Genomic DNA, 17,830 nt, shown 5'->3' with positions numbered 1-17,830 from the left:
GAGCAACTAAGCCCGTGAGCCACAACTACTGAGCCCACGTGCTGCAACCACTGAAGCCGGCATGCCTAGAGCCCATGCTCCACAACAAGAGAAGCCACCGGAATGAGAAACCTGTGCACCGCAGCTAAGAGTTGCCCCTGCTCGCAGCAACTAGAGAAAGCCCGTGCGCAGCAACGAAGACCCAATGCAGCCAAAAATAAATAAATAAATGAGACAACATCACTACGAGTTTACAGATTTTAAAATGACAGACACATGTGCCCATACTCTGTCCCTGCCACCTACAAGTTTGTGTGACCTCACACACGTTACTTAACCATTCTGCATCTGTTTTCTGTCCTGTAAAACCTAGTTGACACTCACCTTCAACAGAGGCTTTAAGCACTAAATGAGATGTTTTACACAGGCAGAGTACTTACACAAATAGGTTTGCAATAAATATTGATACCTCCTCTGCTGCTTGTCATCATCAATGGAGAGAAGCACACATTCAAAAGTGGTAATCTTGAACGTCAGAAAGGGGTACCATCTACATACTGTCTGCCATTTGATATCCTCCACCAAGATGAAGTGATACGCAATTTGGGTTCATTCTTTACCTTTCAAGTGGAGAATACTGATGACGAACAAAATGTCCCCACAAGTGGGTTAGTCAAAACAAGAGCTTCGTTTCTTAAACCCTTAGGGAGAAAATCGAGTATAGCAGATATCTGGGACAAAGCTCAAGGCAGCAGATCAAGGCTTCTGTTCATAGAGAATGCTCTGCGTACGTGCTCTGGCTTGCCTTTCAACAATCATCCCTATTAAATCGTTGGTCTCTCTGACACAGCTAATGAAGCCACGTTCATGAGCAGCTTAATCACGGGATGCAGTTTGGTACATATTTTGACAGGAAAGCTGTTTGTATAAACTGAAACATGCAGCAAATATATAATTTCAGAAAATGTTCATTATGCTTTCAGCATGACAATCTTTGGCTTGAATCCTTCCGTGCATATTTAGTCATTTCAAGATAGGCTGTTTTGAGTACCGGTTAACAAATAAAAAGATATTCTTAAGCAAAATGCATGCCAAGCCAGTGGAGTAGTGAATAATTACACACACAGCAAACTCTGCACCACATACCCTATCCAGAAATCTTTCAGTTCGGGAGAAGTCACACATCTCTAGCTGAATATTATATGTCCCTGAAATTGATTCTGGCTATAAGCACATGAAAATACTCAAGAAAGAAACTGAATTAAGAGAAGTCATCCGTAAATAATACTTTCCTAAAATGTTGATAACAAGCTCCAGGTTTGACTTGTAGCTAATTATCTAACTGCTCAATTAGTAACTGAACAGTCCTACCTTATCTGCTCAGAGACTTTTTGAAGTGAAGTCAGGACATGTGCCTTTCCTGTTATAAATGATCTCCAGGCCCCGTGTGTTTGGGTCTCAGCATTAATTAGAAGTGAGACTTACATCACTCTCGTGACCTTCTCGAAGGTTGTATGTGAGGTCATGCTGAATGTCTTCCACAAATTTGTGAGCATATTCTGGGTAAAGGTCCAGCACTTCAAAGAGTCCTTTGAGGATGATGCACTGGAGATCACAGTAGGTTAGCGCCTTCACATCCGCATTGGTCTTGATCACTTGGTCCTTAATTGATAGATTGGCTCCAATTAAATCCCCTTTCCCTTGAAACAGTGAAAAAAAGAGACATGTAGCTTTAATGAAAAGCAAGCTTGGGACTGGTAACTTTGTTTGATTTACAGGCTTCATTTCTCTGAAATTACACTGAAAGAGAAGAGGAACCTTTATCTGGGGCAGGGTTTCTCAGCCTCAGCAGTGTTGAGATTTGGGGCCTGATCATTCTTTGCTGGCAGGGGGAGCATTCCATACAGGGTAGAATGTTTAGCAGCATCTCACATCATCCATTCCCAGAGATGACACCCAAAATATCTGAAGGCATTGCCAAATGTGTCTTGGCAATCAAAATTGTCCCCAGTTGAGAAAACTGGTCTAGAGAATAAAGCCTAGGAGCCTGAGAGTTAGGAATTGTAGGTCATACATGGGCTCCAGACAGGTCCCTCACAGGATTTGATAAATGACTTTAGACAAAGCAGTTGACATTTTTCGTCACAGTTGCTTTAACCATTCAAGGGAAACAATAATGGCTCAGTTTTTCTGACTGTAAAAATGCTCCAGGATTCTGAGGTTTAGACCATCAAGAAGTATATTAATCATTTTGATTCTAGCACTTTGGACAATAATATAAGCATCACCATCTAATATACTTGGGTTGTTTTATTTATCTCTGAACATGTCTACAGGACAGGAGGGGGGGCATGGAGGAGGAGAGTTGAGAGGCAGAGGCAACTACCGGGCATTACAGACCATGAAATCTACTACATAAAAATGCAAAATACAAGTCATAGTTTTAATGTTCTGTGACAGTGTAAAAATCCCATTTTCTCCAGCAACAAAGAAAGTGAATAAATAAAAACTATGAGCTCTTCCACTGTGGGGAGAGATAATCTAACACTACTTTATTCACATTTTCTGTGTCCCACCCCACAGCCAGCACCTCTGATCTTTTGTCCGTAACACCTCTGTTGATCAGTCTTAGGCTACACTTCACCCGTCTGGGAACTAGCTTACTTCCTCGAGTTTGCTGATTAGATAATATTGGACAAGTTATTTGAATCTTTAAAATCTTAAAATTGATTCGAATCAGTTTAACCTGGCAGGTGGGTGAGCATAATTGTAATTACTAACAAAGAGCTGATTGCAGCTTCAGTTTTATTTTAGACAGAGCCATTAATTCACTCAGCGTCATGTGAGAAATCTGCAAGAAAATCCATTCAATTCTCAGACAAACTTAGGTTAAAAGCTGAGGTAATATGACCAAGTTCACAAAGGACGCTGGCATTGGATTCAAGGCTCCAACTTAGGAGTTTCTACTTTGTCTTTGCTTTGTCCTCAAATATCATCATGCCTATAAATAAATAAAATAACTTTTATTTATTTATATATTTTTATGGCCACTTTGTTTCATTTCATAGGGAACCAACAACCACTAATTGACCAACCAAAAACCACCAAGTAAATAATATCTTTGGAATGTTATAGAACAAATTACCCCGTCCATTATCATTCAATTAGTTTTTTAACTTTGAAACTTTTATTTTTTACTGTGCCCAGAATTTCTGGAAGCAAAGTCTCTGGCATGCAGCAGGCTTCAATAAAAGTCTGTTTTATTGAATTTGACAGTAAAAGGAGATGTGCCACATCAACCATGAATACCTGAGATATTCATAAATATTTGTGCCAGATCAAAACATTTTAAATTATTCTAGGTATTATCTTTGAATTAAAACCTTGCAATTGAGCTTATTTGGCAGAAGAAAAAAGACTAAAATCTATATTTATAAACACTAAGAGAATAAACAGCCACATAGTGTTGAAGAATTCAAGTTTGATTTATTGTTGTCACCAATCCTGCTAAACTTGGAAATGTTTTTTCTTCCATGTTTTGTTAGAAATCTAAATTGCTGCTCAAAAACTCAAAGTTGGATACTGATGCAAGATGTAAATATAGCCAGGATGGACTGAATACAGCACATTTTCAAATTTTGTATATCTGAGGAGAATTTACCATGATGCACCATGTTGCCACGGTGAGAATTCACATTTTCTGTTAAGCAACTGGTGTTTGGAAAAACTTTAGGGTCATCATACTTTCATACCTGGTGATTTTGGCCACAATGACCCCAACATCTTGCTAAACTTGGCAACCTAGAAAGAATTCTAGTTTATTTATTTATTCAATGGATAATTATGGACCACTGACATGTGTGCCAGACCTCAGCTGGATCCTGGTCCTCACCCTCACTAATTTTATGATTTTGTGGATTACTCACTACCTAGATTTAGAGCCTAGATCTAAGTTTCTTAATTACACTGGGTTTCAGTATCCTTATTTCTAAAAGAAAAGAAGATATTTATGGTCCCTTAGAGTCTCTATTATTCAGAATTCCATTACTGATATTTGCTAATCATTATTCTTCCACTGGGCAAAAAAACGTTGATGGAATGCATGTGCAAACCACCCTGGTTAGAGCTATAACTTATGTTTCATTATAATTAGGCAGACTAATGCCATCTGTGAAGAGTGCATTTATCCGTGCTTTGTCATCTTCTTTTAAACCACAATGAAGAAAGTGTTCAATTACCAGGACATGAAATGAATGTGTATAAGGCAGACAAATTCTATCCCTGGAAAAATCCCTGCCTCTGTGTCAACTGCCTCCCCAAAAAGCATCAGATTAAGAACGCCTTCAAGAATTGATAGGACGACGGGATTGTTTGAATAAATTATGGCTTGACAGCTGTTTGGTGATACTTTTCCCCTACGACATTATGTATTAATTATTTTGTTGGCAGAGTGAACATGTACTAAATATCTATATTTTAAGCCATGTGCTTAAGTTTATCAAAGTCAGTATTGATTTAAATTGGCCCGTAAGATAATATTACCCTAGGGGAAGTAAAATAGTCAATCTCCATTGAAATAATGCTAACCACAGAGAGAAAATATTACTAATTTATTATCTTTGGGTTTAGTCCCAATATAACATAGGCGTGTTTCGAATGGTCATGTGCATTTTTGAGAGATATATGGTAGCAGCAAAGATGGGAAAACGTTAATTACGGGAAGCTCAATTTATGGAGGAAATGCGGGCCAGAAGCACAAGGCAATGAACTAAGTCTTTTAGTTGTTAGTAGAATTTTTTTAAAATAAGAAAATCCGATGGAATTGTGTATTACAAACAATAGTATTTACATGCAAGCCATCAAATTTGTACCTATTGTGACATAGTATCAGGGATGATGCCTTCGTATTCCATTCCTAGAACTATTGCTAGTTACCAAATTTAAAAATTCACCACAGTTATGGAAAAACCCACATTATATACATTTAAAAATACTGCATTAATTTGCTTACATGTATATCAAACCATAAGCTGCTAGAAAAATAACTAAATACCCTTTAATTTTATTTATTTTATTTTAAATTAATTTTTATGGGAGTATAGTTAATTTACAATGTTGTGTTAGTTTCTGCTGTACGGAAAAGTGAATCAGTTATACATATACATATATCCACTCTTCTTTAGATTCTATTCCCATATAGGTCATCACAGAGTATTGAGTACAGTTCCCCGTGCTATACAGTAGGTTATTAGTTATCTATTTTATATATAATAGTGTGTATATGTCAATCCCAATCTCCCAATTTATCCCTCCACCACCTTTCCCCCTTAGTAACCATAAATTTATTTTCTACATCTGTGACTCTATTTCTGTTTTGTAAATAAGTTCATTTGTACCATTTTTTGGGATTCCACATATAAGCGATATCATATATTTGTCTTTGTTTGACTTACTTCAATCAGTATGACAATCTCTAGGTCCATCCATGTCGCTGTAAATGGCACTAAATGCCCTTTTAAAAGCAGACTGTGTCAATGGACAGACTATAAAACCGATAGTGGTACTAAGGAAACCCACAGGTAAAGAAAGGTTTTTGAAGCAAATTTAAAAATGATTGTCACTTTTAATTTTGAATAAAAAATGATAGAATGATTGATCTTTAACTTCACAGAGTTGAGAAGTGGGCAGGAAGAGTGTTAAATTCTCCTCTTGAAAAACACACATACAGAGTCTCACTCTCCCACTGATAATGAGCTGGCCACACTGAGGATAAATACACTCTTTTAGTTGCTCTTCCATGCCTTTCTATTAAGGAGAAAAACATAAGGGGGTGAATCAAGAATTGAGCCCAAACTTTGGAAGGCAAACCCTACCTTTCATCTGGGATGTGGTAAACTGAAGTCAATGGGAAGCCATGGAAAGCATTCTTCCATTTGGTATTTTACCCCTCGCTACCCCCATCTCTGCATCTCTAACTGGGGATAATCATAGCAACCTAATAGGGTTGCAAGATTTGAATTGGATAATGGACATACAACACCCAGCTCACATTAGGGAATCAATCAATATTAATTCTCTTCTCTCTTCCCAAATATAACCTATCTTGAAGCTTACTAGCTAAAATCCAGAGACTGCAGACTTAACAATGATCATATAGAATAAAAGGCATTGTTCAGAGGTGGAAAGAACACTGGATACAGAGTCTGAAGACCTAGGTTAGCTTTGACTTTGGAAAAATGAGAAAATACCTCTCTTATCTGTCTCTTTGTGTTAGGAAAACGTAACTAAGGTCCCACATGTGAAAATACTTTGTAAAGGGTTGGGTTGTCCACAGATATTAGGTTCTTAAATATGAAAATTAAAAATAAATGAAAAGTGCTGCATTAGCCACTTTTAATTAGCACAAATTCTGAACATTATCATTCTACACTGGTGTTCCAAATATATCGTTTAGACCAGTACCTAATTTATTCGTAGGCCCTCAAGAAATAATAGTTGAATAAATAAATGAACAAACAGATAAACAAATGAAAGTGATTTTTGGAAGAGGTACACATAAAATTGCAGATAGCAATTTTTCTGCATTAACCCTGCATGTCATCTTTTGTCAGCTGACATTTACATTTCAACGAACACCAATTATGTCTTAATAGTTGGAGTCAACTTTGTGGTACAAAATATTCACAAATTGTCCTATGAATTTTTGAGGGAGTGAAAAAAGCCTATCATCACCTTGACAGAATTGAGTTAATGATTGCTATGATTGCTATGAGAGCTTATTCTCAATACGAAATCATTTTTTGTGCAATTTCTAGCACAGATAAAACAATTTTCAATGTTCTTCTCTGAATTGATTCTCCACAAGAATGCAGAAATGCCCTCTGAAAACTGACCAGCTGTTTCACCAAGAGGCAGACTATATCATAATTTATAATCTGGCTTTAGGAATCAGAAAGAACTGTGTTCATTCTCTTGCTATGTTATTTGGGACAAATTAAGTTAACTAAGATACTATATATTCACTTGTAAAGTGAGGATAATATTTACACCACTGGATGTTTAACAAGAATCAAAACGTGTGTTGGATATAACACTTAGCACAGTGTAAACTCAATATATGGCATAACAATTAATAATAATAATAAAAACTAATAATAATAATTTGGCAAATTAAACCCATATCCTGAATCCACATATTCATCCCTAATTTTCCTTCTCTCAATCACAGTTTTTCCCCCCATTTCATCTCCTTAATTTATGCTCCAGAGTAAAATGTCATGAAGCTTTTCAACTCAGACATACCAAGAATCGCCAGCACCATGCTGTCTTTAAGAACTTCCATGGAGCCCGAGCAGACAAAGTAGATGGCCTGCAAAGCATCTCCCTGACGCAGCAAATACTCCCCTGGAGCACAGAAGGAGGTTTTGATGTGTAGGGACAGAGACCTGAGGCAGCCCCGGCTGGCACACTCAAAAAGGGACAACTGTAAGATTTCCTTGTTCAGGTGCATGGTGATGTCAGAACGAAGCTCATCTGGAAAGTCTTTCAAAAGCTGTCAGAGAAGATGAAAGAGGGAAGCAAGTTGGGGTCAGTCTTGCGTAATTGATTGACTATAAGACCACAGGAAGTTTTTTCCACTGTTTGACCAACCACAGTACAGAAGAGGAAATATACATATGAATAATCCTGGAGAGATTTTTCCATGACTGTGACCCTGGTTGTGTGCTCCTAAATAATCAGCTGTTAATAAGTCTGGAGAAATAGAATAAATTAATAAAAGACTCTAGAATGAAACATATAGTTCCTTGTGACTTGCTTCTCACAAAGACACCTACTCAGGACAGAAGATATGGAATTTGGACCCTTTAGTGTTTCCTCTGCTTTCATTACCATCTGAAGAGAGGAAAAAACAAATAATCACTTAAAAATATTGATGACTGGTTTCGTTGGGGGGTTGGTGGAATGGTTGCTTGATTTATAGGATACCTTTTCCACAGTGGAGGTCTGCGGTGTTTCTGGATGTCCAAAGATAACATGTTTGCTGAAAAGCCTTTTTTTTTTTTTTTACTTTGTTGCTTTTAAAGGTAAACATTAACTTGATTAATCTAATATTCCATGATTCCATCATTCAACTGTCATAAGAATTGGTTCCTTCAAAGATGGTCAATGAGAATGAAAATAAGTCTGCCTGATTGACCAAAGTAGCAAGTTACTGTAAAACACAGGCCAATCCGAAGTGACATTGTAAAAACATAAGCCAGAGCAGATGAAAGAAGATGTATTGAGGTCATGAGAGACTAAAAATAAAGAGACAAAGAAGGTGGTAGGTGTGTATTTCCCTTTTGAGACCTGCATTAGAGCACTTTGCTTTTACCTTAGAATACGTGCTTTCTGCCTGAAAACGTCAACATGAGAAATGCACATTACCTCATTGGAATCTATTCCATTGTTGACTGACCAGGTTGTTTGGAAATATTCAAGCATCCTCTGCTTGAGCTGCTGGGGCAGGTGATGGACACGTATGAAGTCCTTCAGATCCTTGGTTCTAGTGTGATAGAGGGACCATCTGGAATACATCCTCTGTATGATCGCCGTCACGTTTCCGAACACCAGGGCATGCATCAAGGCTAGAGAAAACAACACGGCATATAATGGGAGAAAAATAGGATGGAGGGGCTTCCTTCTTATGTATAAATGTACAGCCTATATATCCTGAATCAGCAGAGTACACGTAGCTGGCCACGTTGACACAGCTATTTTGAAACAGGCTTTTTGCTGCAACCGCAGTGCCACAGGGTGCATCCTGATGTAGTCATTTCGATTCCACGTGGCTTGATCAGAGTAAAAATACCTTTTAAAAATACTCAGTAATAAGAACAATAGACCACTTTGACCCACACTTAATCTGTTAGCCGCCATCCTAGCTATGACAAACTTTGATTTTTGTACTCTACTCACATCTGTATTATTTTAATCGTTGGGTATAATTGTGTAGGTATGATGAAATGGTTTTAATAATTTCATAGAATAAGCTATCAAATTAGGGCTTAATAGTTATTTTTATTATAATAACAAATACATTTCAAAAGTAAGTCTATAATACAAATCTGGTTAGCCTTTATGAGAATATTAGTCTCTTCCCCAAAGCCATCATTTAAAATTAGTTTTAGGATATTAAATATGACACATTTCTATTAATAAAGGTACTGAAAAAGGTGTTAGAAATGTAATTGAGGATTTCCTGGGCAATCTGAAGCCAAGATAACACCACCCCAGCTCTCTAGTCACTTTAATTTTAAGGGACATAGATATTAGAAATTCTGAGACCATTCAAGAAACAAAGAATTCAGATATTCTGCTTAGAATCCTCACCACCATTCTGAGAAAAGCCGGGTGGTACACGAACATGTGACTCCTGTTTCAATGAGATTTCTTGGTCAGTCTTCCCCTCCCAAAAGCACCACCAGAGTGTAATGAGAAAGCAGGCTTTGTTCACCAGAATTCCAGAGTGGATGGGGACTAGGGATGGATTTTCTCCTGGAAAAACATAGAGTGAGCGAGCAGATAGACTTCACTTCCCAAGGAGCTACGTGCTGCGGGGAGTGGTCAAGTATCTCAAAGTCAGAAAAGATGTGAGGATTTTGCACTAAACAGTAGTTGTTGGTCAAACAACGGGAATGGCCTAGCAGACACCAGCAAGTAGCCCGAGAAGGCCTTGGACCCACCTGGGTTTGTGAAACTGGGAAAGAGAAAGACCCACGTGTGCCCACACTTACGGACAGATCAACTCTCTGTGATATTCAGATTTCAGCCCTGATTCCCATGGGACTGGCAAGGCGGTAAGAAGCTCAGGGGTTGGGTGAAATCACTGGTTTCAGCAGTTTTTAGTTAAAAAAAAAAAAAGACTAAAAATTTCTAGTTTTTCTCTTAAGACCTATCATAAACGTCCCTGTGCCCAAATCTCAACGTCCAAGGAATTATGTTAAAAGTTTCTTAGCACCAGAATTGATAATTAGTGCAAATGTGTCGACCTGTTGTTACATCCATCCTCCTGAATATTTCAAGATAGCCCCAACCCGAATTCTTTCTTTCGGTTACATTTACCAGAAATTATCAACTTTTGTCATACTAATTTCAGCCTAATCTAACACTGGAGTTAAAATTCTTTATCAGGTTATACATCATCATTTCTCTATGGAAAATACGGTCACCATGCCAATAAAGTCACCCCATAATAAAGAAGGCCTCAATATTCTGGAGAAGTTACTAGAATAGGGTTAAACTTAGGGTCTATATACAGGAGGCAATATAATGTTGCAGAGGAAATATGGACTTCGGAATCAGACACCACTAGATTTAAATTCTGGCTTTACAACTTCTAATTTTGTAAACCAGGCGAGATACGTAATTCCCTTGCGTGGTTCCCTTATATGTAAATGGGCATAACAGTACCTTACTCATAGAGTTATTTCAGGATTTAAAGAGTTAAAATATCTTTTTTAAAGCGCCTTTAATTTTGTGTGGGTGCTCAACTTATGTTAATTTTTCCCATGAAAGTGAAAAGTGCTATGAATTTCCAGGATGCTCAGTGGTGTAAAATATGCGGGAGAAACCCAGATTTAAGGTTTTCCAGGAACCTGTCAAATAATTGAGTGGTTCTTTGTGGAAATAACTTCTTGATGGAGGAAATTCAAGAAATAGTCAAGAAATGCCTGCTACATGCAAGCACACAGAGGTGCAGATACTTCCTAAGTGTTCAAAAATGAAATGTCTTCCAAAGGGTTAAAAATATCCCAAGAAAAACGTATATTGCTTAACAACTAAATGTTGGATGCTTATTGGCAGGTTCTAAGTAGAGGCTCATTCTTCTGTATGGTTTTAGAAGCACAACAGTTCTGCCGCTTAAATATTTTATTTGGAAGGGGAGACCTCTATTTATGATAAACACTCAGCAAAGAAAAGAACTGATTCTGCTCCAAGTCGAAGGAATTAAACACCGATTTCAGGCTCTGTTAATATACTTATGGGCTCAGTGTTTGGAAGCCTCACCATCTGTAGAAAGTATGTAGTAATAATCATTTATGGCGATTAAACTGAGTCGGAGAACAATTTTATTTCATTTATTTTAACACTGCTTTCCTTAATTATGTGTATGATTTTAACTTTGCTTAATTATAATGTCTGTAAAGCACTTAAGGTAAGAGAAGTAATATGTTCAGATCAATTGGCATCCTAATTGTACATTATCAATAAAATGAATTCCTGGATTCATTGTAGCATTCATAAGTGTTGTTGGAAAGCCCTAGTCTATGTCTGAGTCATCATAATTTCAAAGTCTCATTTCAGCATAGGAAAATACTTCTAATTTAAGTAGTTCAAAAAATACAACGCTAGCTCTCGTAGTTTTTCAGTTTTCCAGAGTTATTATTGCCTCTCTGTCACTGGTTATCATTTTCACACTGGCGAAGAGTGTTTGTGACTGTCAGGCCAAATCATTCCATCTACTATGAAATTTTGACTGAAGAACTATATCCAGGTCAGTATGGAAATTATCCTTCACTTTTCCTTTTTATTCCTAGCAAATTTGATGTATATAATTCTTAAAGTAGCATGCTAGGCCTGCTGCTGTGTCTGTGGGAGGTTCTTTTTCTTTGCGGAGGAGTTTTGTATAGAATGCATTTTGTAAAAGATCGTGTTAATATCAGGTTTTCAGAGGAGGCTCAACACTCAGGATCTGACATGAAAGTAAACAGACCTCAAATGAAAATGCATTCTTATAGGTTGCCTGGCTTTCTCTTTCCCTTTTTTCTTTATCTTTCCTTTCCTTCCCCCCCTTTTTCCCTCCTCCTTCCTTCTCCCCTCTCTCTCTCTCCCTCCCCACCACTTCTTTCTTTGGATTTTGGGCAACCTTGCTGTCCTGAGATCATCATTTCTGATTTCTTTAGTCAACTACTTTGCAGTGCCTTCAGAGTCTACAGAGGAACTGTGCTCTCCTGCTATAAAACGAGACCAGAGCTCAGGCTCTGGGTAACCTTAGCTGCCCTACTCTTCACTCTCACCGAGTTATTGCCCTGGAATTTTCCAGTCCTTGCTATAAGTACACTGGGTTGTGAGTGGCAGATGGCAGGGAGAACAGAGAGTGAGAACGATTTCCTAAATGATGACTTGAAACGGCAGTGTAAAGACACCTTAAAAACAGCGAATCTGTGGGTCCAATAAAATCATGTCAGGGTAGTATTTATAGGATAAGAGGACCCAAGGAAAGCCTTGGCTCTTAAGAGTTTCACTCTACCTCTTCCATGGCAACAATGCCTCATTTAAACTGGACATGTCCTGAGTGATGAGCCCTCTTCACTAGAAAGCTATATCTAACCTCTGAGGCTGAGGTGATGGTCCCAACACTTGGGGCTCACTCATCAGGCAGCCATTAATAAACATGAGAGAGGAATTTTAAAAGACATGGGAAAATGTTCTCAATATATTTTGTTTGGTGACAAAAAAGATATGTGTAGTTGATATAAATCTCTTAGAAAATAGGGGAATAAATGTATGAAAAGACTGAAAAGAATATCCTTTGGTGATGGGATTATATGTAATTTTATTTTTATGTAGATTTTCCAGTTCTTTTGAAATGTGCATTATAATAGGAAAAGTTAAAATGGAAAAAGAAAGAACATCATCTGCCAGAGTACCTATTTCCATTACTCAACTGTGAACTCCTCGAAGGAAAGCATCATATCTTAGTCATCTTTGTTTCCCTAGCATCTAGCACAGTGCCTGGCATAATTTTAGTGTGCCATAAATATTTATGGAACCAAAATGAACCTCTGGCAGTTTGATAATTTCTTTAAAAAGTTTTATAATCATAAGCAAGTAGCTTGGAAAATTTAGGAACAGTTCAGTCCCAAGCCCTTCCCATCATCCCCATCCCAATCTCCAAAGGCAAACTTTCAAAATTATTTCTTTTAGGTCTTCTTCTGATTATCACCAATATTTTAGATCATGAGATTTCACTTCTACTGCTTGACTTATCATATTAAGGCAAAACCTAAAAAGCAACTTGACATGAAAAGTGAGAACTCAGCTCACTGCTATCCACTTTCTCATCCCACACCTGACAGTTATATTATTATTTTTAGCTCATCTATTATAATTTTACAAACTAAAATTAGTATCAAAGACACACATTGAGAAGATTACACAAATAGTAAATGTATAGTTCATTTCTCAAAGTGGACAGATCCATGGAATCACCTCCAGATGAATAAACGTGATATTATCAGCACCCAGGGCTCCCTGGTGTCCCACACAGTCACCAACCAGCACCCTCACCAAAGGTAACTGCAGCTATGAATTATACTGCAATCAATAAGTTTTGCCTACTTTTGAACCTTCTTTAAACAAAATCATACAGTGCATACTTATTTGTGTCTGTCTTCTCTGCTCAGCATTGAGTTTGTAAGATTTATCCATGTGGTAACATAACAGTTCATTCATTCTCATTACTGTATGGTACTTTATTGAATAATTATTTCATAATTTACTTATTTATTCTCCTATTAGTGAGCATTTCCACTTTGAAATTTTTGCAGTAATGCTTCCACGTTATGTCTTTTGATGTGAATATATATGATTTTTTGTTGGATATACACTCACAAATGGAATTGTTGAGGCACAGAATACAGATATGTTCAAACTTGGTAAATACTGACAAGACTCTTGTACCAACTGACACTCACATCAACAGTATAGGAGAAGTCAAGATGTTCTTTATCCTCTCAAACACTTAGGGTTATTAGTGTTTTTAATATACCATTCTGGTGAATGCAAATGTTATCTAATTTTGATCTTAATTTGCATATCCTACATGAATGATGTTGAGCACCTTTTTTTTTAATATGTTTATCGTCTATTCAAGTAAGAAAATCTATTTTTGAAGTGCTTTTTAAAAATTTTAATGCATTTCTTAGTTCTCTGCTCTTAGTGATTTGTTAGAGTTCTTTATATAGAATAGATAAGAGTCTTTTGTCAGATACATGTTTGCAAATATCTTCTATCCTGTGGCTTGCTGCTTCACGTTCTTAATAATGTCTTTTGATAAACAGAAGTTCTGAAGTTCAATTTATCAATCTTTCCTTTATGGATAGGGCTTTTTGAGTCATGCTTAAGAAATCTTTGCCAAACCCAAGGTCATGAAAATACTTTCTTATGTTAGCTTTTAGAAGCTTTATTGTTTTCCCTTGCACAATTAGATCAAAATCCATCTGGAATTAACTTCAACTTAGTTTTAAGAGGGGTCAAGGTTGTTTTTCAACATGTATATTTATATATATTTGACTCAGCAATGTTTATTGAAAGTATCATCTTCTCCCCCTTGTGTTACAGTATCACCAGTGTCATAAATAAAGTGACCATATGTTTATGGGCAGGTTTTTGCATGCTCTTCAAGTCCATTGGCCTATTTATCTATTCCTGAGCCAACACCATACTTTCTTAATGACTGTGACTTTATTACCCATCATGATATCTGCAGCATAAATATCCCAATTTTGTTCTTCTTTATGCTTGCTTACCATCATTTTAGTACTGCAGTTCCTCTAATTTTTAGAAACATCTTGCCAATTTTCAAACAGGCACATATATACAGGCAAACACACATCTACTGGGTTTTTTAAATTGAGACTGCATTGACTCTTTAGGTTAATTTGAATAAAACTGGTATGTTTACAATACTAAGTCTTAAAACCATCACCATTGTATATCCTTCCATTATTTTAAACTATTTGTAAACTTTCTAATGTTTTATACTTTTCTGTATAATAGTATTGCACATTAAAAAAATTTTTTTTTGATGTGGACCATTTTTTTAAAGTTTTTATTGAATTTGTTACAATATTGCTTCTGTTTTATGTTTTGGTTTTTTGGCTGCGAGGCATGTGGGATCTTAGCTCCCCAACTAGGGATTGAACCTGCAACCCCTGCATTGGAAGGTAAAGTCTTAGCCACTGGACTGCCAGGGAAGTCTCAGTGTTGCACATTTTAAAACATTTATTCCTGTGTATTTGATGTTTTTATAATTTTTAAAATATTATATTGTTTAATTGTTTGTTACTAATATATAGAAATACAATTGATTTTTGCATATTGACTTTATATCCATCAGCCTTACTAAATTCACTTATTAATTCTAATAGTTGTTTGAAGCTTTTAGGATTCCTTCTTTGTTTTGGGTGTTCTCAAAGTTTATACAGATTTATCTAGGTATGGATTTTTTTTCATTACTTTTGCTTAATCTCTTTGATAGTTTTAAATATGTTTCCCATAAATCAGTGGTGTGCACACTCATTAATTACAGATGCTCACGTGGAAGCTTTCCCTTCCCCCTCCTCCTCCTCACTCAGCTTGTGAGCACCTCTGCCCTGGATCATTATCTGGGGTTCTTACACTCACCTGTAACACTTAATACCACTCCTGCCTGTTTTTGTAGTAAATATTGCATCCCTGTCATTAGCAATTTCATCGGCCTTGTGAGGGGATTCCTGATAAGATAACTTAGCGTTGATTCCATGGGAATACATACTTTAAATTAAAAAAATAAATTATTTGTATACATTTATAGAAGTTAAAAAGTAAAATCAATTTGCAGTATATAATGAAATGGATATTTTAGAAAAAGTTTTCTAGGTCTTAGTGAATCCGGGCATTTAAACTAACGAAACTTCTGCTGCCTTACATCTAAATTGGGGTGTTAATAACCTCTAATTCATAGAGTTACGAGAATTAAATGAACAAAGTGTTCAATATTGTGAGCTCTTATGATTAGTTCTCAAAATTATGCCAGTAATTTGTTAACTAGGAAATATTAAAATGAAGGCATCATTTCTCTTAGCCTAGGGTAATTGTCACAATAATAGAGTTATTTCCCACAGACACAGATTTGTGAAGCTTTAATTAATAAATCTGAGTTACTCAGATGCCATTTGCCATTCAAAACCAATGGTTTCCTAAGTGCTGCTCAAGTCACCTAAATGCTTTAATGCCATTTCCCAATGAGTGCTGGTTTTGCACCAGGATAATTTGCTCCATAAATATTTACCAAGTGATAAAGTGGCATTATCTGATTATTTCCCATATCTTTTGGCTTTGTGACCAGCTTAGCTTCTACTCACAGTGAATAGCAGGGAATAATAATATCCTTAACAATTTCTGATTCAGGACCACTTACACTATAGTTAGTGAATCAACAGGAAATAAGCTCAATTAGCTAACATATTCTTCCAACGTCAAATTAGTAGGTTAAGCCTTGAGCATTTGAGCATTTCCAAAAATTTCCATCAGAAGTAGAAGAAACATGGGCAAATATTAAATAAATATAGACTGTGTCTGTTTGCAAAATGCCTGTCATTCTGCTAGGCTGAAAGATGGGCCATCAAGGAGAGCAGCAATTATATAAGCCATAATACTGGGTATAAAATCACCACCACGGGATTGGCACATTGCAGCTCTTTAGAAAACGAGAATTCCTGTTCTCTTTTCCCTAGGCTGTTACTGCTCTACATGGGCCAAAACCCTCTTCCAAGTGCTGCAGCCCCAGCATGCTACCTCAGCAACTCTGCCTTTCCAAGAAATTCTCCCATTCCCTGGCCCCGTTTCTCACTGCTTCTCAATTTCCTAACTGATTTGGCACTTAGCATTTACTGCCTGGTATTGTTAAAACTCTTTCCACATATTTCTTCCAAGGTGATCCTAAACCCCTCGAGGGAAAGATTGCCTTTATGCTGCTCTGGTTTCATGGTAGGCTGGATGACTCATTGCTTGAAGTCCCACATAATCAGTTCACATCTATGCAAGGAAGTTGGTAGAAACCATCTTCTATAATAAGGTTCAAACCTCAAAGTGATATCTGGGACTAAGGTCATTAAGAGAACATGATAATCTCAATGAACATACACACACTACTATATATAAAATAGATAATCAACAAGGACCTACGGTATAGCACAGGGAGCTCTACTCAATATTCTGTAATAACCTATATGGGGAAAGAATCTGAAAAAGAATGGATATATGTAGATGTATAACTGAATCAGTTAGCTGTACATCTGCAACTAACACAACATTGTAAATCACCTATACTCTAATATAGAACAAAAATTAAATTAAAAAAAAAGAGAACATGACATAACAAGCTTTTGAGCGAATACGGTGGGGCAGAAAGTACTCATAGAACTCTGGCTTAAGAATATTTACTCAATCCAGGTAGACACCCACATCTCCATGAGAACAGCTTTATAATTCAACATGTTTCCATTTATGTATTTAATGACAGAAGTAAGTAATCACCTGGGTTCCAAACTTGCCTCTTTACTTACTGGTTGTATGGCATTGAAAATGTTACTTTATTTCTGCAAGGTTTAGATTTGTCGTCTGAAAAATGTGGGTAATAAAGGCATCAATCCTGTCAGTTAGGAGGTTCAGAAAAAAGAAATGAAACTAAATATTTCATCTGGGGGAATTTATTATGAAGAACTGTTTTCCCTGATGTTGGAGTGTTGAATGATCAGAAGGGGAGTCTAGATAGAGGTAACGTGAGTGTGATAGCTGCAGGAAGGAGCTTCTGCCCTTGGAGCTGGATGAACAAAGAGAAGAAGTGGGGTTATCAGCAGCGAGGAGCCCAGAGGAGAAGCTATGGGAGCCACGAGGAGCCGGGGCTCTGACTTTGGATGCAGGGATACCTCCAGCAGGTGCAGGTATCTCTGAGAAAGCCCAATGAGGCTGCTTCTGAAAGTGCCTGAAGAGGCTGAAGGCTGGAACCACTTGCAGCTGTCTGAGGTGGCCTGCCACTCAAGGT

General features: G+C 37.0%; 1 protein-coding gene across 1 annotated transcript in view; it reads right to left on the bottom strand.

Moving 5' to 3' along the window:
* Positions 1-17,830, bottom strand: part of KCNH8 (potassium voltage-gated channel subfamily H member 8) — a 398,046-nt gene that overhangs the window by 65,851 nt on the left and 314,365 nt on the right. Inside the window, exons 9-11 of the mRNA XM_061193703.1 lie at positions 8,407-8,606; positions 7,282-7,531; positions 1,465-1,679 (exon numbers count right to left, since the gene is read on the bottom strand). Of these exons, the coding sequence (XP_061049686.1) occupies positions 1,465-1,679; positions 7,282-7,531; positions 8,407-8,606 (665 nt within the window). The remainder of the gene's footprint in view (positions 1-1,464; positions 1,680-7,281; positions 7,532-8,406; positions 8,607-17,830) is intronic.

This window comes from Eubalaena glacialis, chromosome 6, assembly GCF_028564815.1.
Source record: "Eubalaena glacialis isolate mEubGla1 chromosome 6, mEubGla1.1.hap2.+ XY, whole genome shotgun sequence".
NCBI lineage: Eukaryota > Metazoa > Chordata > Mammalia > Artiodactyla > Balaenidae > Eubalaena > Eubalaena glacialis.
The sequence above is the reverse complement of the archived record's forward strand: the minus strand, read 5'-3'. Positions and strand labels throughout refer to the sequence as shown.